General features: G+C 45.1%; 1 protein-coding gene across 2 annotated transcripts in view; it reads left to right on the top strand.

Annotated features, from left to right (window-relative positions):
- LOC144110430 (receptor-type tyrosine-protein phosphatase mu-like) overlaps nucleotides 1-25,588 on the top strand; it is a 198,817-nt gene that overhangs the window by 18,471 nt on the left and 154,758 nt on the right. Inside the window, exons 4-7 of one of the 2 annotated variants that reach the window (XM_077643323.1) lie at nucleotides 7,630-7,772; nucleotides 15,030-15,079; nucleotides 15,801-15,968; nucleotides 19,374-19,505. In XM_077643323.1, coding sequence (XP_077499449.1) covers nucleotides 7,630-7,772; nucleotides 15,030-15,079; nucleotides 15,801-15,968; nucleotides 19,374-19,505 — 493 coding nt within the window. The remainder of the gene's footprint in view (nucleotides 1-7,629; nucleotides 7,773-15,029; nucleotides 15,080-15,800; nucleotides 15,969-19,373; nucleotides 19,506-25,588) is intronic. The other variant, XM_077643324.1, reaches the window with a different exon arrangement.

Here is a 25,588-nt window from a genome sequence, read left to right as displayed (position 1 = left end):
AGCGCAAAAAACCGGACGACGGACAGAGTAAGGGAACACAAAAAACAGGTTCACGAGCGCTACTACCAACTGTTTATTCATGCTGAGGTACAGAAGTTATATAGGAACAGAATTGTCGAGCATGCGCGTGGAAAAGGCACACAAACCGCACAATCACACAAACCGCACATCAGACATGCGCACAAGTTAATCAAAAAAAGAATCTAAAAAGGCACATTCCGATGAATAAACGTGTACAGACGTGTCACTGACACAACGATCGGACAGCTTTCGGATATAATAAGCCTCTAGAACGAGCCTAGCCTTATCATTGCCGCTCTTGCCTAGAACCGTGGTTTTCTCCAACCTTGCCCTACACGTGCACGAAGCAATGTGACGCACGATATTAGCACAAGTGTCTTTGTTTTCTATGTTCTTGGCATGCTCCCGTAGCCGGTCATTAATACAGCGGCCAGTTTGGCCAACGTATGAAGCCCCACATGAGAGGGGAATGCAGTACACCACTCCTATTGCACATTTGGTGTAGGCGATCCCATGTTTTTTGTTGCAGCCCCTGCCGGCACAACCCATGATGCGGGGGCATAGCTTAGATAGCTTATTGGGTGCTGAGAACACCAAAGGCACACGGTGCCTGCCCGCCACTTTTTTTAGGTTGTGCGTGAGTTGGTGTGCGTAAGGGACCACCACCGGCGTCGAAGAAGGGGGCTCAGACCTTTTTTGGGCGCCTTTGTGCTTCTGCAGGAGGGTTTCAGCAACAGCTGAAATGACCGGGCCAGGGAAGCCTGCAGATAAAAGTCGCTCAACCTGATCATTGACACTCTGTTGAATTTTATGAGAGCAAGATTTTTGAAGCGCAGACTCCAGGCAAAGCGACGCAATACCTCGATTAACCACCTTGGAATGAGCCGAGTCGTAGCTGAGGAGCTCTTTGTTGGCTCGGGGGGAGTACATCCAGCAAATATGGTCTCGGCAGAACATAAGCTTGAGGTCTAAAAAACGCAACGCCTGACTTTCAGGTAGTTCATGGGTAAAAACTAAACCTTTCCCAAGTCGATTAAAAGTATTTAAAACCAATGAAACAATATGGTCAAGGGATGTAGAGTTCCCTGGTCTTAAAATAATTAAAAAGTCATCAACATATCTAAAAACTTTAAAAACTGGCCCCCCTTAAGAAGTCACAAGAAGTTGCCGATTTTGTGCAGACCAACGATCGGATGGATTTAGCCTTTTCCATTGATATACAAGACTTGTTTTATTCTGTTCCACATGCTGAGCTGTTAGCTTCGGTCAGAGAGAGCATTGAAGGCTCGGGGGCTGTGGCCTTCCAGAACTCAGATGGAATTTCGGTAGATAATTTTTTAAGATTACTAGAATACTACTTGCAGGTAACTTTTATCTCTCTTGACAACCAGTTTTTTCTGCAGCGTAAAGTTATCTGTATAGGCTCGTGTGTAGCTCCGATTTTATGTGACATATTTTTATCTTGAATTGACCGCCTTCTGGCACAGACTTTTCAAGGGGGGCCAGTTTTTAAAGTTTTTAGATATGTTGATGACTTTTTAATTATTTTAAGACCAGGGAACTCTACATCCCTTGACCATATTGTTTCATTGGTTTTAAATACTTTTAATCGACTTGGGAAAGGTTTAGTTTTTACCCATGAACTACCTGAAAGTCAGGCGTTGCGTTTTTTAGACCTCAAGCTTATGTTCTGCCGAGACCATATTTGCTGGATGTACTCCCCCCGAGCCAACAAAGAGCTCCTCAGCTACGACTCGGCTCATTCCAAGGTGGTTAATCGAGGTATTGCGTCGCTTTGTCTGGAGTCTGCGCTTCAAAAATCTTGCTCTCATAAAATTCAACAGAGTGTCAATGATCAGGTTGAGCGACTTTTATCTGCAGGCTTCCCTGGCCCGGTCATTTCAGCTGTTGCTGAAACCCTCCTGCAGAAGCACAAAGGCGCCCAAAAAAGGTCTGAGCCCCCTTCTTCGACGCCGGTGGTGGTCCCTTACGCACACCAACTCACGCACAACCTAAAAAAAGTGGCGGGCAGGCACCGTGTGCCTTTGGTGTTCTCAGCACCCAATAAGCTATCTAAGCTATGCCCCCGCATCATGGGTTGTGCCGGCAGGGGCTGCAACAAAAAACATGGGATCGCCTACACCAAATGTGCAATAGGAGTGGTGTACTGCATTCCCCTCTCATGTGGGGCTTCATACGTTGGCCAAACTGGCCGCTGTATTAATGACCGGCTACGGGAGCATGCCAAAAACATAGAAAACAAAAACACTTGTGCTAATATCGTGCGTCACATTGCTTCGTGCACGTGTAGGGCAAGGTTGGAGAAAACCACGGTTCTAGGCAAGAGCGGCAATGATAAGGCTAGGCTCGTTCTAGAGGCTTATTATATCCGAAAGCTGTCCGATCGTTGTGTCAGTGACACGTCTGTACACGTTTATTCATAGGAATGTGCCTTTTTAGATTCTTTTTTTGATTAACTTGTGCGCATGTCTGATGTGCGGTTTGTGTGATTGTGCTGTTTGTGTGCCTTTTCCACGCGCATGCTCGACAATTCTGTTCCTATATAACTTCTGTACCTCAGCATGAATAAACAGTTGGTAGTAGCGCTCGTGAACCTGTTTTTTGTGTTCCCTTACTCTGTCCGTCGTCCGGTTTTTTGCGCTTCCAAGTTTACAACCTATTTGAGGGCGAGTACTTCGCGGTGGCGAATTAGTTCTACAGCGACAGCTGTTAATGGCATCAACCCTCAATTCACGAGTCGGGCGTAGACGTAAGCATTGCGAAAGAGTGAGAGGGTGGCACGACGGGGTGAGTGCATTGAAGTCATTAAATGTTGGACAATTCGGCATGTCGTCATGCTTGTGCAAAGTTGGCAAACATATATCCTATGCAAAAGTCAATCCCACTTAGAGGAAGCCCCGTCACACACTTAACACCGTCACACCTAAGAGATATCCTTTGTTTCTGGCATGCACGGTCAGACATAAAAGGTTGTGAGGTTTTGCTCGTGGTGTGCCACTGAAAATGCAATCGTTATTGAAGCATCAGGAGGCTGAACATTGTAGTCTTTTGAAAACCAGCAACAGAGCCCGCTCTCTAGACAGCGGCAGTGTCAAGAAGACTGTTTAACGCTGCGCAGTCACGTTTGTTTCAATGTTACCTTCGCTTAGACGGTATAGACTTCGAAACTTACCGGGGGCATTTAAGAACATTCTTCAATTGCAATGCAGCATTGCAATACTATACCAAGTCTATTCTGTTCTAATTATATTCTCTTCCTTTGTATTTGGTGCAGTTATAAGATCTAGTGCTGGCTTCTACTGGCCAACATTTCGTATTTTCCCGCCTTCAACACTTCGTACTTATGCGTCAGAGAAAAACTTGAGGCGCCACTAGCTCTCTTATTGTACGTGTCATTGTTTTGTACGATCGGAGAATATTAACTGCGATGTTTTATTTCCATTCATATATGCAAAATTAACGCAGTAAGCCAGCCCAAATGCTAACAGCTAGCGACAGACCTCAAATCCCGTTCCTGTTTCTATCAATGCCATTATCTTTGTAAGAGAGGGAGTAGTCAATTAAAGGCAGTGTTGCTACTTAATTGAGGGAGAAAAAATACAAAATGCTCTGCGCTGGCTTTACGAGGTGGAAACGTCTTACAATTACACTTTTGGAGTTATCAGATACCCAGCCGACCTTTCTTCACGTGAAAAGTATAGTGCTTGTTATAAATTATGCAGTGCATAGTGGTGAGCATTTTTAGATCATCATCACTTCGCAGTGAAGGAACAAAGAGTCTGCATAGGCTCTTGAAACGCCTTACGTTTCCCAAACCAGGATACTGCAGGAATGGCATAGCTTATCCAAGAGCAGGTCATGGAGCGTGCTTGCAGCATTCGAATATCTAGTCTACTCCAGGAATGGCTTAGCATATACAAGGGCAGCTCATGGAGCGTGCTTTCGGTATTCAGGTTCTACTCTAGCCCAAGCATGGCCCAGCTTATCCAAGGGCAGATCATGGAGTGTGCTTGCAGCATTCAGATATCTTCCATAGCCCAGGAATGGCTGAACTTATTCAAGAACAGCTCATGGAGCGTACTTCCAGCATTCAGATATGTACCTACTCCATGCAGGAATGGCTCAGCTTATCATAAGGAGCTTATCGAGCGTGCTTGCGGCATTCAGGTATCTACCTAGCCCAGGAATAGCTTAGATTATCCTAGGGCTTCTCATGGAGCGTGCTTTCAGTATTCAGGTATCTACTCTAGCCCAAGCATGGCCCGATTTATCCAAGACCCGGCTTATCCAAACCATGCAGTGTGCTTGCAGCATTCAGACAGCTTCTATAGCCCAGGAATGGCTTAACTTACTCAAGGACGGCTCATGGAGCGTACTTCCAGCATTCAGATATCTACCTAGTCCAGGAATGGCTCAGCTTATCCAAAGGAGCTCATCGAGCGTGCTTGCGGCATTCAGGTACCTGCCTATGGTCCAGGAATGGCTTATATTTCCAAGGGCAGCTCATGAGCGTACTTGCTGCATTCAGGTACCTACCTAGTACTAAAATAGCTAAGCTTATCTAATGGCATCTCATGGAGTGTACTTGCAGCATTCAGGTATATACCTAGTGCTAAAATGGCATAGCTTATACAATGGCAACTCATGGAGTGTGCTTGCAGCATCGGGTATTTGCTCCAGTCCAGGAATGGCTCACCTTATCAAAGGGTACTTCATGGAGCGTGTTTGCCGCATTCGGGTTGTTCTAGTACAGGAATGGCTTAGCTTATTCAATGGAGATAATCGAGCGTCCTTGCAGCATTCAGGAATATACTCCAGTCCAGGAAAAGCTTAGCGTAGCCCTTGGCTACGCTAAGCCTTTGCAGCATTGCAGCATTCAGGTATCTACAATAGCACTAGGCTCCTGGCTTTCGCATCTTCCGGGGTTCGTGGTAAGCTGATGTTCTTGCAGCTGCACTGCACGCGCCGCTATGGTGCTTTAAGTGTTCAGCCGCTTCTGATTTTTTTTTGTCCTGGGCGGAGCGCTTAGCGTTCCCCGCTGCTTTTTCGGCGTTTACACAAACCATCGCTCGCTGCTGTTTGCCTTAAGAACAAGTTGGGCCGCCTTGGCTCCCTTTTCATCGACTACGTGGCTTAGTCCCGGTAATGAAAGCTTTGTCCTAAATATTGCAGAACAGCATACTAGACTGGGAGTCGACGAAATAAAGTTGCCGCAGACAGCTTTTCCTCAGCTATTTTCTGCATCTTGGCTAGTGACTTGTTGGGTAAAGGCGATGTCGTTTTGTTACTTTAATTCATAGAATCACCCGAAAATGTCATTGTCGGCGTGATGGTAGGAGCACGTTGTATAAGAGCAACCATATTCACGCTCATTTCAATCTCAGCTCCAGTTCTTTTGAGCACTTCTTTTTATCATTTGAAGTTGTAAAACCAATGAATGTAAATATACGCTTCTGAGACGAGGCCTCTAGTTCAGTCATGTGCTTCGCAAATTTTATATTTTGCGTACATCGCCGTCAGACCGCAAAAAAAGTTGTTTTCGTCTGCGTAAAATATATACCGCGCGCCTGTGTATTCTCTCGAACGTGCGCAGTAAAAATTGGCTGCTGTTAGTTCCACAACTTCCTTTGTTTGATTTTTCTCAATCCTCAGTGTTACCAGTCTTCACTTGTGCAGCATCAAGCAGCGAAATATCTGGCCGCCTATTCGTACGAACGGGTGTTTGTGTCTAAATGACAAAGATTCCCACTGTGAAGCGTAAGCAAATGTGGAGTCGCATGACGGCTGTATGGCTGCTGGAGGCAGGAGACTTAACTTTATTACAGAAACCAAGAAAGCCATCCCACGACTATTGAAGAAATAGGCGTTACAGAGCGCCCCTCAAAATTTTGCGGGGTAGGGGTTTTTAGGGAAAATCACTTTCGCGTAGTCGAGGAGAAGGAGGAAAAACTTTATTCGTTAAAAAAAAACGAAAACGGAACATGAGGTCGACGTTAGGTGATCGGAAGACGCTTCTGCGTGTCGACACTCTCCCCCACCCCTCCTCCAAAAAAAAGCCTACACTGTCTTTGTCGAGAATTATGAAAGCACCAATACATTCCTATGCAGAAGAAGTCCGCACTCTCTGTTGGCTCTCCAATAATGCGAACATATCGCATCGGCTATGAGCTTACGACTGTTTTTCGCCCAGGTCCTGTCCTACATCCTTTTTTCGTGGTCCTCCGGTACTGTCGGCCAAACGAGCAGAAGTCATTGTGTTTCCCCCCTGCAATAATGCCTCCGTGCGCTGCAGGTATCTGTAATAAATAAATAAATAAATAAATAAATAAATAAATAAATAAATAAATAAATATTTGGTGTCGCTTCACTACAGATTGCGAAAATGGAAGCAGGCGTAACATGTTCATTGATTAAGCCTTCGAAGTCACATAAGGATTAATCTTCGCTCCAGGCTTGAGAATACAGTGCTATTGTTCGCGCCACACGGAATACCCACATCCGGAAAGCTATTACATAGACTAAAACAAATCACACTTAAAGAAAACGAACATACTTAATGGGCCTCGAATAGGAAACATCATCTTTTCAGCCATGATAATGAAGTTGTAAAACAGTTTGTTGGTACATCCTGCAGATGTAAGAAGAAAATTGATGGTTTTAAAGTAGTTAAACCGACTAAACGTGAGAAAGGTTGTGCGCGCAGATGGAACTTACTGGAGACGACGACTTCTAATGCACAGCGCGAGAGAGTCTTGCAGTTTAACACGAGGCGTGATCTGCTTTGGCAATAGTATAGTGCCCTCGTGCAGTGGACAGCGAAGCTGATCTCTTGGCGGCGACGCGGGTTCGAAACCCAGTCGCGGCAATATTTATTTTACATCTGCAGGTTGGCCGAGGTGAACCTCAAGGCCATGCAAGCCAGAATTTTCGTCGCTGGGTTTTAGCTTGCTAAGAAATGCATTAGCGCTAAAATAATGACGTCAGTGCGGACTCTTGAATGCAACGTTGTTCATGTGCATTGTAAAACTCCAGCTCTGAAGACAAGATTCGTAGCACTTCGAACACACGTCGACGTCACTCTTGTTTTCAATTATGCAGCTTGCAGAATGTGCTTGCTGCACAATGGCGTGATAGGACAGCATAACTTAGCTGCACTGGTGGCTCTACGTAGCATCTCTGCTTCAGGAAACATGGTGCTGGATACGAGTGGTTTTACGTTTACTTCAATTCAGGGCCGCGAGTTTAGCTCCTCAAAACACCACGCATCAATCTGTTTCAGCTTGATCGCTCAATAAGAGATGCTGCCTTGAAAACCTCCCGCATACTGAACAATACAGCCATGATAGAGAGCCTACCTAGAACATATTGATAGGAAACAGTCATTTGACACGATGTATTTAATGAATTTCAAGAATTTTTATGCTTATACTGTAGCTGAGATATCCAAACTGGTCAATTTTAGTTACGGTGTTCTCTTTTCTGAATATGATTGGAAACTTGTGACACTATCCTTGTATGCTGAAGCGTAAATTGAATTTGCTCGCAAGACTAAACTTTTCATTGACTTTTTTTTTTCTCTCCAAAAAGAAATCATCTGTTTGCAAGAGTGCTCTTCACGACCTCCGGATATCTGCCTGGAACACATCAGCCATGACAGCGTCTTTGAAATTTTTTATGGACACACGTAGCGACTACTCAGGATCGATGCGATATGGCGTTGCATCCGAAAGGTGATGGTTTCTTTTTTCATGCTTCATTGTCTGATATCTTTGTGTTTGTTGTTTTGAGGTAATATGCATAAGCTTGTGCACCTCCATGGAGCATTGTAGAACAGTGGACATAACAGGTGCTTCAGTGAGCACCTTCAAAGATTTTCAAAAAAAGTGTTTGGGGCTAAATATATGGCTTTTGCGGCTTAATTTTACGAGTGCTGGCCGAGACCGGATAACGAGAGAATCATTTAGGTAGTAAGCTGGTAAACTAATGTTTTATTAATGAATTTTTTACTACTAGAGTTAGGCGTCAATTTGCAACCAGTGGTTTGTAGCCGGTGGTTAGTAATAGCCGTATTACTGTTTTTAATTTCGAAAACGCGATTAGCCATGGCGATGTGGTCGACCAATTCGGCTTTTTCGATTAGTTACGCGCACTGGAGTGGTTGCTTTGCCTGCATGCTTTCGAAAGCGCATGTATTTTCGCACGATGCAGCCAAATTTTGTCAAGCCACAGCTGCGAGGGTAATCTCGTTTTCGAAATTATAAAAACGGAGATGGCTCTTACTACCGACCAAGCTACAAGTCTCTAATTGAAGCTAGGGTGGCTAACATAAGAAGTTAATAAGTTAAATAATTAAAAAGAGTTGACCAGCTTACTACATTAAGATGACTCACCGGTTTTCTGATGTCCGCCAACAGTAAAAATACTATGCCGCAAAAGCCATATTTTTACCCCCATAAGGACCATTTTGGAATGTGCTTGCTGAACCACACGGTATGTACTAGGTTATGGCCACTTGGGTACATTCCCGGGCAGTGGCAGGATGATGATGATGATGATGATGATGATGATGATGATGATGATGATGATGATGATGATTATGATGATGATGATTTCCTCAGGCTTCATCATCAGGATGTATTGTACTGCTCTTTATCGTCGCGGTGAAGAAGCTACCGACATTCGACCACGAGAACCCGCACCCGGCCGCTCTCCAGATGCGACATCGCTAATACTCCTCCGCTAGAGCCAGTGAGGATGTAATGAGGGCTACCCCCTGATATTTTTTTTTGTAGTGGAAGTGTACGTTTGTTACAACTGCTAGATTTGTCAACAACAACAAAATATCCAAGTCAATGTTTTGGAAGGTCTGTAACATAAATACAGACTTGATTACAATGATAAAGAGTTACATGTGCAAATGCCTTTACGCTGTCACATATATCTTAACAAGCTAAGCTAGCGTTCAGGTTTTCTTATTGCAATAGCATGTAGGTTGTCGTGTCAGAAATATTTCCGGCTTCTCTGTCACTAAAATCCCTGATTGGTGGAGAGAGGTACCGTCACCTTGTGACTTCATACCACCTGCCCAACGTGGGAGATGGAAACCTGCCAACCAGACTGTGAGCGAACTACCCGCCGTAGCAGGTGGCAGTTATATTAATGAATGGTAGAAACAGAGATCACGAGACCTCGCGACGTCGTCACAACCTGGCTACCATGGCACATGGCAAACTGCGCATTGGGTTGTGAGCTCAACCGCCTGGCATGTGACAATAAAATTATAAAAGCAAATTCAATGCAAATGTCACCTCCTAACCTGCTCTGCGCATGAACCTTACGGGAGCGCGGGAAGAGGAACCTGCGCTGTACCAGCCCCTCCGGTGGCTGTGTTTAAAACAGCCACCTGGCGATGCAGTGGCGCACCGCTTAACCGCTTCATCCTCCGCCAGTAGTGGTATGAGGACTCCCCGCGATCAATTAATGCAGTTGGGGTCTTGACGTCATCAACGCCACGTGACCGCCAGTGAATGAATCTTACGGCACTTTCAAATTTGAAAATCAGAGCAGCCCCAAAAATTCCAAAGGACACCCAAAATTTTTCACCAAGTCCCGTCCCAGAAAATGGATTAAAGTGGATTAGTGTGAATTAGCTGGTTGGCTAAGCGGCATTAGTGGGTCTGATTAGCATAATCTCATATAATAAACAAATGGAAGGTATTGCAACATTCTAGAAGGTGAGGACTCATGCATATTTCTATAAGGGCATTGGAACCGGTTCCAACCGGTGATGTGGCAAAAATTCGCAAGAAGATTAGACACTCATTGTAGACACATTGCTGACAAGCTACATGATAGTGCATATTCTTTAAGCGATGTGATCATGAAGATCCCCAAGTTTTTTGGCTCTTTTTTCTGCGACTCCCGCCTTGAGACTTCCTGCAAGTTATGGCTCAGTGCTGTTCAGTGATGAATTTCTGTCGAACACACAGTTTAGAGAGTTGGTAGCGTTTCCTGATATATTGCTATGGTGCCATTAAGACAGAACAGAAGTAGAAACCGATAGGCGCACAGAGCGCTACAGATAGTTGTGCTGTCTCTGTCTTACTTGCCAAATACGTTTGTTCTGGCACACTATAGAGAAGTTCCCCAGCACGGCAAAATTAGAAGTGTTGGGTACTGCTTCAAATGCGGGTAATAGATTTACATTCATTGCTGAAGAGATATTGCGTGCAACACGGCACAGAAGGAATATTACTAGTGACTACTCGCACAAAGAACCGTTAATACAGAATGTGCAGTCGTAGTAAGATGACCGAATTTCACCACATGGCAAATCGAAGTAAGGTAACGTCAACATGGAGACTTCCTATGAACATACAAAGAATCGCATCCGCTTTAAAAATGGCGTGTAGCCATGTATAGCGTTCCAAAGCTTAAAACAGCGCACACGATGAATTAGCTGGGTAAATATATTCTGTAAAAGTTGATGTTTGTATTTCCAGCCTTCCAACTCCCTACCTGCCATTAAGGTAGTGAAAGCTTCTTCAAGAAATCAAAGAAAACTAGACTCGGTGAAGACTCGACCACGCATTTTCTGTACGAATTTCTCCAGCGATACCCACGCGAACTGCTATTGTTATCGCATTCATTTCCCATGGGGGGTTTTCACTTTGCTGATCAAGGGCGCTACACAAATGCGCGTCTGCGGGAGCAGGGTATACAAGAACCACATAATTTTGTTGCGGAATAAGGGTCCAGGTTGTCGATAACTTTGCTCAGCAATGCAACTGTGACCAGTGCACAGTTTAATCGAAGAAATGACAGCCACATTATTGCCGAGAAAAACAAGACACGGGTGTGTCGCGGTGGGGTGTGAGACGTTATAGTGTATTAATCAACGACCGCGATCAAAAGTGACGAGAATGTTTATGAAGTCACGCGTGCGAGCCAGCCTTTGTTTTAACTATACGCAAGGCATGTTACGTTTCGCGCGTGAAGAAAACTTCCGTAAGAAGTTTTAACGCGTGTATGTTTCTCTTTCGTGTTTACCTTGCATCTAAAGCACTATGTGTGAGACATGTGCATATATAAAAGCTGCATAAAAGGATAAACGGCAGCACATGTTGTCCCGTGCAAGCTGCAAAGAGGGAACCTAGTCTAAATATTGCTTGCGCGCCGACAATGCCGCGCTCTTCGAGGCGGAATTCAGCGGCGTGGACAGGGCGCGACGCTTTGACTGATCGTGCTCGCTTGCTGCTTGAGCTTTCTCAGTCCTCGTTCGCTTCGCGCCTTGGCACTGCGTGTTGTATCGAGAATGCAGTCGTATTAAATAGTGCTATTTAGAGAGCGCAGACGATGGCGATTTGACTTTCGTCTGCCACTCTGGGAGTCGATTGCAGCAACCGGAGCGCTTTCAGCAATCAATGGCGCGCGAATACGATAATGAACAAACGGGCACAAGTGAATAAGCAAGCTGTTTTGAACTATAATAGCTTTGAACTGCTACCCTTGTGTGCCACAATAGGGTTTAATCGCTTTCGGTATTTACGCATAGCAGGCAACATAAATGAGCAGGTTAATACAGCTATTAAAGGGCCGCCGCTTGAAAAGAAAATGCTGAGGGAACATTTTAATGCCACTTGGAACTTCTACAGCTGCGTAGTGCTTTCGGCGCAGTAGATGACGCGTTAGCGCAAAGTGCGCGCGCCTCAGTCATTCGAATAGCGATAGCAGCCAACTATTCATGCTGTCAGATAGCGCTCACTGTTCAGATCCATGCGCACTCCAATATCCCTTTCTATAATATCCTTGGCTATGCTTCTTATTCTGGATGCTCGCATTGCACCGTGCTGAAGGCGAGAGCGTTGTAATCATTCAAGGCGTGCCCACGCTCGCAAAGTTAGTACCATTGATCAATCACGTAGCTTCCACAGAGTGAACGCCGCGGGGCATCAGCGGCTCTGACCAAGATATCTTTCACGGTATGTTCGCAGCTGCTGATGATAACGGGTGCTCTTCAGCCACCCTAGAATGGTCTTGAACTCATGATAGTCGATAATTAGCCCCATAAATTCCGGCAAATTTTGAAGTCACGAAAAAAAGCAATTAGAAAGCATCAGCGCAATTTGCCCTCTGATAAAGTAAAAACATTGCGGAAAGTGGTTATCTTTCTAGAAAGACACAAGCATACCACAAACCAAGATCTGTGAGCTAACTTCGATGCGTAAGTGTTCCTGACAAGGGACTCAAAGATAAGAATACCACATGCGCGCAGACACGTGAACAGAACTGCCCTTGCGTCGACAGACGGAATAAAACAAGAGTTTTGTATCCCGTTATTCCAAGCACTAATTGAGTGATCACTCACATTACCAAAAGTTTGAACGCGACATGTAGTACGGCCCATCCAATTAGCGATAACTTCGAAATATTGTTTCCGCTCATCCACAAGGTATTTATGGGCAGCTTCTAACATATTTTACATTCAGCGAAAGATAGCCACCGCAGCTGGACTTTGCAGACGATATCTTAGAGGGCGTTTAAAAAAATACTCAAAACGAATATTTTAGCAAAAATACTCCGTTAAGTTGCGAGCACACAGAGTATTTCTGGAGGAAGCAGATGATAACTTGTAGCATGTAACAAGTTTTTTCGGGGCGATTGTCGAACCTGTCGATTGAGCGAAAGAAGGATTTTTCATTGCTTTATTCTAAAAACCTCGGGCAGTAATATTGTAAATTATAAACTGTGAATATGTTTAGTGATTATCATGAAATGCAGAAACTTGGGTTAACGTTATCACCGCGTAGCTGCACCTCGATGTGTTCATGTTGTGGCACATCTTCTGAATACCTAATTTACTGACACAATTAAGCACTTCGTTGACAACAGATTGGGCGGTAGCTGTATTCATTGCTTTCACAAAATAGTTGAATGCAGTCAGTCATTTCATACTCCTTTTGAAACTGGAATAACTGGGAATGTGTGGCCCGACTCTAAGTTTACTACGCAATCACCTAGTTAACAGTACTCAGTTCGTCCAAATACCTAATACTTTATGCCAACCAATAAGAGTATTTCAAGTAGTTCCGCATGCATTCTAGGCGTCCTTCTGCTTTTAATTTACATTAATGATCTTGAATATCTGAACAACACCAACTGCTTTTTGTATGCTGATGACACTACCATACTTTTCTCTAGTCATAACATAAGTGACCTAACATTGAAAATCAATGCAAACCTTGAATATGTAATGGACTGGCGCCGAAGCAGTCTTTCACAAATAAACCCAATTAAATTGAAGCTAACAATATTTCATTCGCAACACAAGTGACTTCTCAGCTTTCCTGATGTGTACTTATATAACGATAAGACTATCCCATCTAGATCTGCAGCATTCCTTGGTGTAACACATAATTAACAGTTAAACTTTAACCGCCGCGCCAAATCTATTAGCAAAAATGTTTGATTTGTTATACATGTACTAAATAGAATGCGTTAACATTGATACCCACCTCAGTTACTGGATCGTAGGGTAACACGTACTGTAGCCTTCATTCTTCGTTATGTCATCTTCAACACGAATCTGTTAAAATTATGACCTTCAGCTCACATACCGCATTTAGCACTCCCATTTACCTCGGCCTCAATATCTTGCCTTTCCTCTATTAACTCCAACTGTAACAAAGTTTATTAGTTTATCGCGCCCGGCACAATAAAACTACCATCATTATCTTAACTGCATCACTTGCGTCTAATATAAATAATTCTAGATTATCACAGAAACAAACTCTTACTTCAGGAAGTCAAAACTGATTATGGCGAACAGTCCTCTTTACTTACAGCAATCACTGTCAGAAGCTCGTTACCCGCAATCATAAAACGATCACGTACCAAAGTATAATTCCAAAAACTTTTTTACATATGCATCTTGCAGCGAGAGCTACACTTGGCTACCAGTCGAGCATTTCGCTGTGGCTCGGAGAGGAAAGTTGTGCGCATGCGCGGCGAACGTAAAGGAGCAGCAGGTGTGCCGCGCGTGCAGTCAGAGCTTCGCGCCGCTGCCGCAGCCGCGCGCCGACTCCACCCCTGGCGCCACGCTTGACGTAAGGTGGAAGAGCGGTTGTGCGCATGCGCAGCAACCAGAGAGGAGCATCTGGCCGGCCTTCACCGCTGGGGCCGCCCATGACACACGTGGATGCCACGTGATGGCTATGCGCATAACTGCTCATGCCCAGCTGCGCGTATGAAATGCGGAGGTGACACGGCTTTCTTCTCGCATCTTTTTAACTCTCCTACTGTGCGCACTGGGCAGCGGTTGTGGCTGAGCTTGAGCCAATGGGCAGGCCCGTGCACTTTCCTTTCCATACTTCCTTCAGTGGCAACAACAGCAACAAAAAACCTTATCGCAGTCGTTTCGCATGGGTGGCGAGAAGGGAAGTCGGGCCGCTGTAAAGCGGCGGTATCGACGGGAGATCAATTTCTCGCTACGTATAACCTGGTATAGCTGAGCTAAACCAATGCCAATTTTTTAAATTATTCTCGATAGCTATGTCAATGAACAGTGTATTTATTTATTGCTTGTATTGCTTGTATTGCTTGAGTGTGCATAAACAGTATTCTATTCTCTTTTTCGCCGTGCTTCTAAATGTTTGTTTTTTGTAATATTGGGTGTGCTTAACCAATTTTTGTTGTTTGTTTATTCGTAATACACTTGTTGTCCGCCTATGTGATTGGTATGATTCTTTTTTATCTGCTTGATATATGCAATTATTAAGAGGGGGTCCGCCTATCAGTTACTACTTAGAGACCTCCTTCTGTATAAATTAAATTATGTACTCCTTAGCTGTACTTGTTTTCAATAAAATGTGGAACCTGAATAAAACCAGACCGGTTGTTATTCGGCCTTATTTAATGACTTTGCAGTAAATTTCAGGGTGATCAGCCAGCTATGGAATCTGACAATTATCGCATTTTCTGTTTTTCAGTTACTTCAGAATTTCGCCAGGTTTTCTGTTTTTATCTCCCCGTATCAAAGGTATGAGGAGAGAAATATTTTTTCTTTTGTTCTGTTTTGATGGGTGGTGTTATATTTTATTCGTTCGCATACACATATAAACCACAGCTTCATTCACAGTGCAATAAATGCACGGCACATTGATGCGTTTCGGAATGTGTGTATGGTTACTAAAGAGCTTTAGTAATAATGCGCTGGTCTTACGCGGTTATCATCTTTCAAAATCATTCCAATTGAATGTGTCTTTCTTTAATTGAACGTTGCCTTACCGCAGTCATGAAACGCCAGTTGGGGCTCTCTTCGCTCCGAATCAATAACGGTGAACCGTATGCGAGCATTGCTCACAGTCAAGTCCAGGAATCCTGGACATAAGTTTACAATTCTGGAATATTGTGAGTTACTCTTAAGGAAATATTCAAGGCAATGGTCCGTTTTTCCTATGCCAGAAAATTGTTTTCTAAATTTGTCACATCGCTAGCATAGCGTAGTTGAGATTGCATTGAAAACCAATTGGGAATGTTTCTGACGGTATCAAAAACGTATACTGGGAAAAAATTGCAAGCCTGTCGAAGGAAGAGCTGCATATATAATGCTGTGTATAGCAAAGTCTTATGATGTATGCAAAAATAACGCCAATTAACTATTTTTGTTGCAAATGCGCTTGTCTACAGTTTCTGCGTATGATGTCACTGCGGGGCTCAATGTTACAAAACTTAATTGAGTAAAACTGTATTACTTACAGAGGATGTCTTGGACGTAACGGCTTTGCACAGGAATTTTATCTATGGTGAAAACACGACGTCGCAGCTCGAATGCCACGGCCCTGAGAATCGAGGAATTTCCTTTGACTACACAATCAAGGAAGTTGGTTTGCCTTCTACCGTCAACCTCCGCCCAAGGAGCATTCAAGGTATTTCCGGCAATATAAAATTGCATAGAAGCGCTAGGTTCGCAATGGGGGCACTATGGCTACGTGAACTCTCAGACGTTCAGAATAATTCGACCACTCAATTCCATTGCACTGCACTATGTCGACGTCGCGCGTGCGAAGAGGGCACAATACATGTTCTTAGATTGAAGTACAACACTGTTGGATACTTTATAATGCTCGCGCCACAGGATTTTTCTTAATAGCTGTTGAAAGTGAACTTTTTTGCTTTAAACATAATACTTTGAATTCAAGATTGATTCCTTTATCAGAACAGTTTGCATTGTCACTCAGGAACGATGAGGCCTACATTTCGCAGGACAAGTAGGCAGGAGATAATTTTGTTCTTTATGGGCTATTCAGGTCTAAATATATTATAAGCAGATTACTGTGATTTTCAAAGTAGTTTCTTTGCATTCAAAGGTAACATGTTTTAAAACTGGCTGTATGTGTAATCGTACGAACTTGCACAGGCTCTTCCTGTATCCAAAGGTGCCCCAGGAATATGGTTTGCTTGTTTAAACAATTTTAGTAAGCCTCATTTTTGTTGCAGTGGTGTATATATTTTGAAAGCAAACGATTTAGGGTACAGTCTTGATGATGTTAGTAGCGATTCTTATAACCGGTTCTTTCTATGCACTGCTGCTTGGTGGCAGCCTTTAATACATTTCCTACATTTTCACGAACCTCTGATGAATTCCATCTAAATGACTACAAGGCAGTTTAAACACACTTTTATGAGAATTCAGCTGGCAGTCTGTTCAACAGTGGATCGGTATTGGGATTTTACAAAATAGCTCTATCTTCACATACTCGTAAGTGCGACATTATGAGGAGAAACACGTTATTAAACAGTGGACAATTCGCAGGCGCGTAGACTGCTAATGGTAAAGTCATTCGCAGATAAAATTCACCAAAGCATAAAGCCCCACCTTAATCCTAGAAATATTACGATTCAGAAGAAGAAACCGAAGCCATCCGGTCATCGTCGATTTTGTTTATAGAAAATGTATTTGTTCAGGCTGCACTTTCGTGACGGTGGCAGTTTTGTCAAAGAGCAGCTGCCCAATCTTTAGCCATCTCGTATGAGAACCAGGTTTTCTCCGCGCAAGTGCCTTGTCACGCTCTTTTCACACAAGCAGGCCACATTCACAAGCGGGTTACCGCGCGCACACGTCTTGGACCAGTTGTCAAGTTGTCAAGTTGGTAGAACGGTTTTGGTACGGTTTTCTGTGCCGAGAGTTCCCATTGCAACAGCGTATACATAAATAAAATTTCGAATATATGGCCTGCAGGCTGCAAAGTGAGACTATTAAAAGCATGTATATTTCCTTTCTTAGTCTCTAGCGTGAATGCTTTATTCATCTGTAGAAAGAGCTGCTGTCGACACTATTCCCTACGTCGAGACGTCATCTTATTTCCCAATTTCTGTGTTAGCGAAGGCAGCAATCCACCGAGTGGCGCTGTGAAGTGGCTTGGCGGTGAGCAGAAGCCATAAGATTGCCACCCTGTTTGTACCTCAACGGACAGGAGATGAGTTATGCGAATGTCATTGAGCGGCACATCGTCAGATGTGCATGCAAATTAATGAAAACCTCATGTCAGCGTAGCGGATAATGTTCTCACGTGCTCTTTCTGCGGAAAAATAAAGCGTTCAGATCAAGAACTTCGAAACGAAAATTCCAACCCATGGGTTATCTCTTATTTGGCCTAAATTAATATAAACAAAAATTTCTACTTGCATATTGGCTATGAAAACAAGCGCGTAATGGCGCCAGCGCGCATGCTCTCTGTTTGTCTGAAATGCTGACTGGCGTAACAAAAGGCGGCGTCCGCAAGAAGGGAAGCCCTTGTAGAGGAAGTTCAAAACGCGGTGCACTTTGTTCACGTTCCCTTAGCCTTGACATTTCGGTAAGTTCGCTTCCAGATAAGGACCTGGCGCTCAGAAAACCAGTTGTCGCGCGCACATAGCTGTACACGTAGCTGTACACATAGCATACATAGCTCTTTAGGCCCGATTACTCTTGCCCAGCTGATTCCGGTCCCCAGGTTTGCAGACTGAGGCCAACCTTTTATAAAATTCCAAAATACTTAGTACTTTATTTCTCCGTAGGGCGGCAACATTCGTTATACGATTGGTTGACACAAAGAAGGCTCGTTAAAAGTGCGATTCACAGATATTTCAATTGCTGCGGGTAAATTTTTTCTGCAACTTCTGCACCTTTCTGTCCACTATGTGTTTCGTTATGTTCACTAGTCAACATAGATTATAAAGCTTAAAGTTGTTACAAGGCTCCAAAATTTTTTGGGGAGGAATTCACTTAACACCTACATCTCAACCTCGTGGTCTCTGTCAATTTTCGTCGGTCTGTCCGATCTTTGCCTGCCCTATCTGTCACATCTATGTAACTCTGAAAATGAAATACAACCGGAAAATTGTCGACTTACTGGGTTTCGAACGCACGCATCTTGATTGATGGACCTGAGGTTTTCTCGACAGTTGACACAGTTCGGCTATGACTGCAACCCACCTCCGCATACTTTTAGGGGGCATTTAGAGATTTAAAAATCAGTATTCTTTTTTGAGCATTAAGCGGCGGCTGCCTCCTATTCGAAATACACTGCGCAGATGCTTGAAATGGAGCCGACAGATAAAAATCAGTGATGGATCGCAAAAAAATGGCGTTGGCGGCATTGATGAAAAGAGAAAAACAAACGGCCAACCAAGGCGAATAGTGACTCCTGCAGCGATTTCATCTGTCTACAGGAATGGCAGGAAGAAAGAACGGATGGCTAGAACTACTGTTGCGAAGTAACCGCGCGATCACCATTTCAAGCCGCAGAAGAAGAGCTGAGAAGCGACCAGTGTCTTATCCAGTGGCTTCGAGAACATGTATAGCAACAAAGGCTTGAAGACATCTTTGAACAGTTAGCTGCGAAAAAAGCTTCGCCGTTGGAGGAGGTTGCGATGGAGGTTGATGTTGATCACTTTATCGCCGCCCTGCTCGACGGCATTAACGGCAAGTGCTAAAAAACGGACGCATAAAGGTTCATTGAGCAATAGCGTTTGGTGTGCATGCATCATAACGAAAACATGGCGTAGCACGGTGGCACTCATGTCTTCAGGTATTGCAGGCGTAGCTTGGATCAGACCACGACTTTTTTTTTTTTTTACTGAACCAGTACAAGCAGTTAGATCGTCGCCTTAGAATTTATTTCCCGGCAATAATGGCATTTTATATCTTGATTTTCGCGCCCTTTTTTTTAGAGTGAAGCGCAGCGCTGCTCTTAATATGTCTAGTTATAATTTGTTCAATAATCGGTGCTCCTCCTTTGGGCACATGAGGTCTGTTCCAGAGCATATTTGTTTACTCTTTCTACTTACAGGTGCTTATATCTTGAAGTGGCCGCCAGGAATAAACGTCGACCCTCTTTTACGAACAAACATGTTCTGGTGTAAGGTAGAGCGAAGCACGCTGTCCAACATCGGCTCACCAGCTATGTACTTTGAGCTTCGAGGTAAGAAACACTGGTGTAGCATCTAAATTATCTTGTCCTCGTTGAGGAAAATAGCACTGGGAGGACTCCTATGCGCGAAGGCCATCTTTTTTGGCGACCGCTACAAGTGAGTCCCTCTGATGGCAGCTAAAGCAACTGCACTGCATATGTTTCGGTGGGGGCATTTCTGAACAGCAAAGAGTTCTGCTCAAGTCTTTTTACGCGTGGCGTTGCCTGAAAAATAGTTATGCGTCCGCTGTCTCGAAGCTCTTTGGTCCAATGTAAAACACGTACGCTGCAATTTTTTTACAACAGTGCAAGGCTTGTAAGAGAATCACCGCAGTTCCTTCGACGACGTTACGTAAATAATTTGAGCGCTTTCATCAGTACAGAAGTACCTTATTATTAACACTATACGCGTTGTTGTGTCGTGGCTTTCCGGCTATCCAAATAATTCCACCAGGCACTGCTGTCGCCTCTGTCTCGACTGCTTCTATAGAAGTTCACAGTCTGAAATAAATTAGGCGAGAAAAAAGGTAAAACTTTAGATTAGGATTCCATTTATTAAACATTCAACTTATTATCGTTAACGATCTCAATATCGCTGAAAAGCCTGCGTCGTTGGCCGTGGACAAAACAAATCGACAAAATATTCACAGAGAAACAACAACGGGACATGGGGGGGGGGGGGGCACTTATGTCACGTGACCTTGAGACATCATCACAACCTGCAGACGAGGTAGAGAACAAACTGTGTGGCAGGTGGCAGTTAATCTAGCTCTTGGTCACGACAAGTTGCTCAGGAAGAGCAACCTGAGGCGCTCAAGCCAATTGTGTGCCAACGCCTACCATTGCAGGGTTCGGCATATATGGGCATTAACCGACTAACGCTCTCGCTTCATACCATTATTGCTGAAATTAAGTGTCCTCTACAACTTTTCACTGCTGTTCTCGCGATGTACACTTACATTTGCAAGTAAAACGTAATAATTTAGATTGGTGGTGGTTATAGGAGAAAAACTAACGCCTAAAATTCAAATGACTAATTAAGGAAATAGTTTCTCACAAAAACTATATACGAGGGCGGTGATACTAGATTTTTGTTTTCTGTTTACGGCAAGAATAGCGGCGGCTTTCGGCACAGCGGTAAACTATATGCATAGCTCACCGTCTGCAGCTAACCTTCGCTCCTCGTAGGGACCTGTCTCGAGGTCGAATTGCGGCCTGAAGGCAGCCAGCGGGATGCCAATCTCTTTGTGCGAAACAAAGCCACAGAGGTGGGCGCCGAAGGTTTCAGAACTTCAGTAAGTAATCATAAAGTGAAGTTTTGCAAAGCTAAGCTTTATAACCATGCACCCTTCCTGTGGTGACAAATCTTTTACATATTAGACTTCTCATCTGAATGTCGTCACCACACTACCTCCAACGCAGATTCCTGCTTACTCAGATACCCTACTCTTGGGAGAGCTGGGCCACCTCTCCAGTGGCACTCCGCCAAATATTGTGGCCCCTAATCGTTGCCCACATCGTCCACGTTTTGGGTGAAATGTGCTGCGACTCTCCGACTTGAGACAGCGACCCTGACCAGAGTAGGAAAATGAATGTGTATGCGATTCCATTAAAGGACTAGTTCTTCAAAAACTCTCCTGTCAGGCCGCGGCGGCTGCGTTTCGATGGAGGCGAAACGCCAAGGCGCCCGTGTGCTGTGCGATGTCAGTGCACGTTAAAGATCCCCAGGTGGTCGAAATTAGTCCGGAGCCTCTTTCTTCCTTTCTCCTTTCACTCCATCCTTTATCCCTTCCCTTTCGGCGCGGTTCAGGCCTGTGTTCGCCGATATGTGAGACAGATACTGCGCTATTTCCTTTCCCCAAAAGCCAATTTTCATTTTCATTGCGTCCTCGCCAGAGTTGTGAGCAAATATTCTAAAGCATGCCTATTGCAGGTGGTCCCCAAAGAGGAAGCTAGGAGGCCGGTTGGCCGCCTAGATAACGTGGCCTTGCGGCGTCATCACAATCTGCCTAAAGCATAGCGCTCAAACTGTCTACCGCTGCAGTTGGCCAATAAATTAATGATCGGTCGCTCGGGAAGAGCAAACTGGCCGCACCAGGCCCACCGCTGGGAGCACCTGCCATGGCAGGGCAGTGGTGCATCGCTTAATCGCTGCTCCACTGCCCCAGGTGCGGAATGAGTACTACCAGAGATCTATAAAAGTAGAGTAGAGTACGGCGTTCTGCATATGTCGCAATTAATCTATTAAGGCACCGCATCACATCCTTAAAGCGGAACTTAAGTTCGCCCTGTCTTTTAAAGCTCTCCCGTTAAAAGCCGTGTTCTCCAGACAATCCTGTGTCGGGGTTGTCGGCGTGGGCGTGGTGAGCGAAACAAGAAAGGCCGCCCCCGTCTGGAAGATGTTGAAGTAACGAGCGTTATCTTTATTGGCCGTGCGTAAAACGAAAATTTTTCCGCATCTAGCGGGGCTAGCGAAGAAAACCCTGAGTGGTTCTGAAAAGTTAACACACTTTTCCACCCAGCCGAGCGATCGACGCCTTGCGCCGTCTCTCAGAAAAATTACGATGCACGTCTACTGGTTGTCGAGTTGCACCGCCAGGTTACGCCCCCTCAGGATACGTCACTAACGGAACATGCTTCGTTAGGGGGGGGGGGGGGGTCAAGGTGGACCTAGAATTCGGCTTGCGGTGCAACATGGTAGCACTTCAATTAGTAATTGCATGTATGCAATGTTTACCTATTATTTAATTGTGGTTTTATTACTATACCGCAACGCGTATGGCTTTATTTGCCTACCGAATTTTGTACACAGCTGCCCCCGGATGAGTGCCCCTTGATGTCGGAGTATATATAAAACGGAAAAATGGATGCATTGCGGATGGCGCCAGAAGTCCCCATGAGAGATGTGCTGTTTTCTACTTGCTGCCACAAATAACGCTGTGATCAAAGGGTGGTAAAATAAAAATGCAGTCATGGGTAGAAAGTCATAGAAAACTCGGAGAACTTCAGAACGCGTTCAGAAGTGGTAGGTGCTTAGATAATTGCCTATTCGTGCTTACCCAGTGCATAGAAATAGCTAAGGCGGAAAACAGACCTTTGTATTTAGCCTACTTGGACATAAGCGGTGCATACGACAACGTGAACAGGGAACTTATGTGGAACATATTAAAAGGAGAAGGTGTCAGTCATGAAGTAATTAATTTTCCACAGGAATCATATCGAGAAAATGAAGTTGAAATAACATGGGAAGGAATTAAGAGTACAACAACTGTCCAGATACACTAAGGTTTACGGCAAGGTTGTCCTCTATCACCGCTGCTGTTCATGCTTTATATGATAAGTATGGAAAGAAGGCTACAAGGAAGCAATCTAGGTTAAGATAGATAAAAAATACATAAAGAGGAGGAGGGAAAGACAGGGATGTTAACCTGAAAGGGGTTCCGGTTGGCTACCCTGCACTGGGGAAGAGGGATTAGGGGGCTAAAAGGATGAAGAGAGAAGGGGAAAAAGGCATAATACACACACACACACACACACACACACACACACACACACACACACACACACACACACACACACACACACACACACACACACACACACACACACACACACACACACACACACACACACGCACAACGCTGTCACAATTTGTCACTCAATCCAGTCGTTCTCAAGTAGGCAAAGAGTGCCTTGTATGCCTTGAGGACAGTCGACTGCTGTGGCCACGGACCGAGGATCTTTTGCTCTGTTAATGGGCGAGGATCGAGGCGGTCCAGGGCACAACACAGTGTATGTCTTGCACTCGCAAATGCAGGGCACTCACAGAGAAGATGAGCGATGGTCCCCCCCAAACGCAGCTTTCACAGGCAGGACTGTCGGCCATCCCCATCCGGCAAGCATAGTGGTTGGTAAAAGCAACGCCGATCCATAAACGGCATATGTTGCGTCGCGACGTGCTAAGTTACGTGGAAGACGAAGGCGCAGTCCAGGGTCCAGTGCATTGAGGCGGAGGTTGCAAAACTCTCCCGTGTTCCACGCTAAAAGTGTGAGCTCCAGCGCCAAAGGGCGAAGCCTACACGCTGCGTCAGGTCTTGATATTGGGATCCTCACTGGAAGTCCGTCGTTGTGAGCCGAACGCGCAGCCGCATCGGCCTGGTGATTACCGTTAATACCACAGTGTCCTGGCAGCCATTGAAAAATGATGTCATGACCTTTGGAAACGGTGCCGTGGTACAGTAGACGGATCTCAGCAACAAGTTGTTCCTGCGACCCGCGGCGTAGCGCAGCTTGCAGGGCTTGAAGGGCTGCTTTAGAGTCGGTGAAAATCGTCCAGTCATGTGGAGGTTCCTGACTGATGAACTCTACCGCAGCCCGTCAGGCTGCGAGTTCCGCACCAGTTGAAGATGTTGGATAGGTCGTCTTCACTTTCATGAAGAAGGATCTGGCCGGTATCACCACCGAGCCCGAAGAACTGCTCGAGTGAACTGATCCATCTGTGTCAACATGTATGCGGTGAATGTGGTAAGAATGCAGGTGATTCAATGTCAGTTGTTTGAGAGCGGGTAGTGATACACCAGCTTTCTTTGTAATTCCAGGAATATAGAGGTGAACCCGAGGTTCCTGAAGACTCCATAAGGGTGAGCACGGTCGTGACAGAGGGGTGAACTCCGATGGAAGATATGCGCGATGAGCTTCAATGACTTTGGCGCATGCAGTACGCGGCCTAATTATTGGGAGTGTTGCGAGGTGATGATAGGGAACCCGTGTGAGGTGCCGAATATGTGTTCTCATGGTGTCAACAGTAATGTATGTAGTAAAAGGATGTTCCCGGGCAAAAAGAACAGTTGCTGCTGTTGATGCACATTTAGGCAGACTAAGGCAGATACGGAGAGCTTGCGCTTGCACACTTTGAAGAGTCTTGATATTTGTCTTTCTAATGGAACTGAATATCGGAAGACTGTACCGCATGTAGCTCAGAAATAGGGAACGGCACAGTTGCAGCATAGAGCGCACTGATGCGCCCCAGGACTTTCCCCCGAGGAAGGAGAGGACGTGGACAATCGCAATTAGTCTCTTTCTCATGTAGACATGTGGGCTCCACGAGAGGGTCCTGTCGATGACAACACGAAGGAATCTGTGGCTTTTCTCATAGGGAATGGCTTCACCATTGATGGAATGGTGTAACATGACATTATTTTGCGTGTGAACGTCACAAGTGAACACTTTTCGGTCGAAATGTTCAGGCCCTGCAAGCGAAGATAAGATGTCAATATCGATGCCGCCTTTTGAAGTCTTGCACGAACTTGAGGACGGGTCACCCCTGATGCCCAAATACAGATGTCGTCTGCATATACCGAGATCTGAGGAGATTGTGGCAATACGTCGACCAGGCCGATGAGAGCAAGGTTGAAGAGAACTAGGCTCAGCACTCCACCCTGAGGGACTCCGCGCGAATTTCGGTGTAAGGACGTTCGTCCGTCCGCAGTCAGGACAAAAAACGACCTCTCTGATAAATAGCTGCGTATCCAGCTGAACGTGCGGCCTCCGATCTCAGCCGCTTTCATTGCGTCCAAAATGGCCTGTTGCGTTACGTTGTCGTACGCGCCCTTGATATCCAAAAACAATGCCACGGTCAATCTTTTCAAACTTTTGCTGTGGTGCACCGACGTTACAAGGTCAACCACGTTGTCGATAGAAGAGCGGCCCCGTCGGAACCCAGACATGAAGGCTGGATAAATCTGATATCGCTCCAAGTACCATTCCACGCGTGTGAGCAGCATTCTTTCCATTACTTTGCCGACGCAGCTGGCGAGTGCAGTTGGACGGTATGATGAAAGGTCGAGCGGTGATTTCCCCGGCTTAAGAAGTGGAACCAGACGACTGGTCTTCCAATCATGAGGAACTATGCCAGCAGTCCATGACTTGTTATAAGTGTCCAAAAGAGCCCGTCGAGCTTCTTTGCCAAGGTTGGCAAGTGCGGAGTACGTCACACCATCGGTCCCAGGTGATGATGACCTTCTACAACAAGCCAGCGCAGCATCAAATTCTTCCATGGAGAATAGTGCATCCATGCGAGAATCCCGTGAGGGTGG

Source organism: Amblyomma americanum, chromosome 11 (assembly GCF_052857255.1).
Source record: "Amblyomma americanum isolate KBUSLIRL-KWMA chromosome 11, ASM5285725v1, whole genome shotgun sequence".
Classification (NCBI taxonomy): Eukaryota; Metazoa; Arthropoda; class Arachnida; order Ixodida; family Ixodidae; genus Amblyomma; species Amblyomma americanum.
Note: the sequence above shows the minus strand (reverse complement) of the source record. Positions and strands in the feature narration are given on the sequence as shown.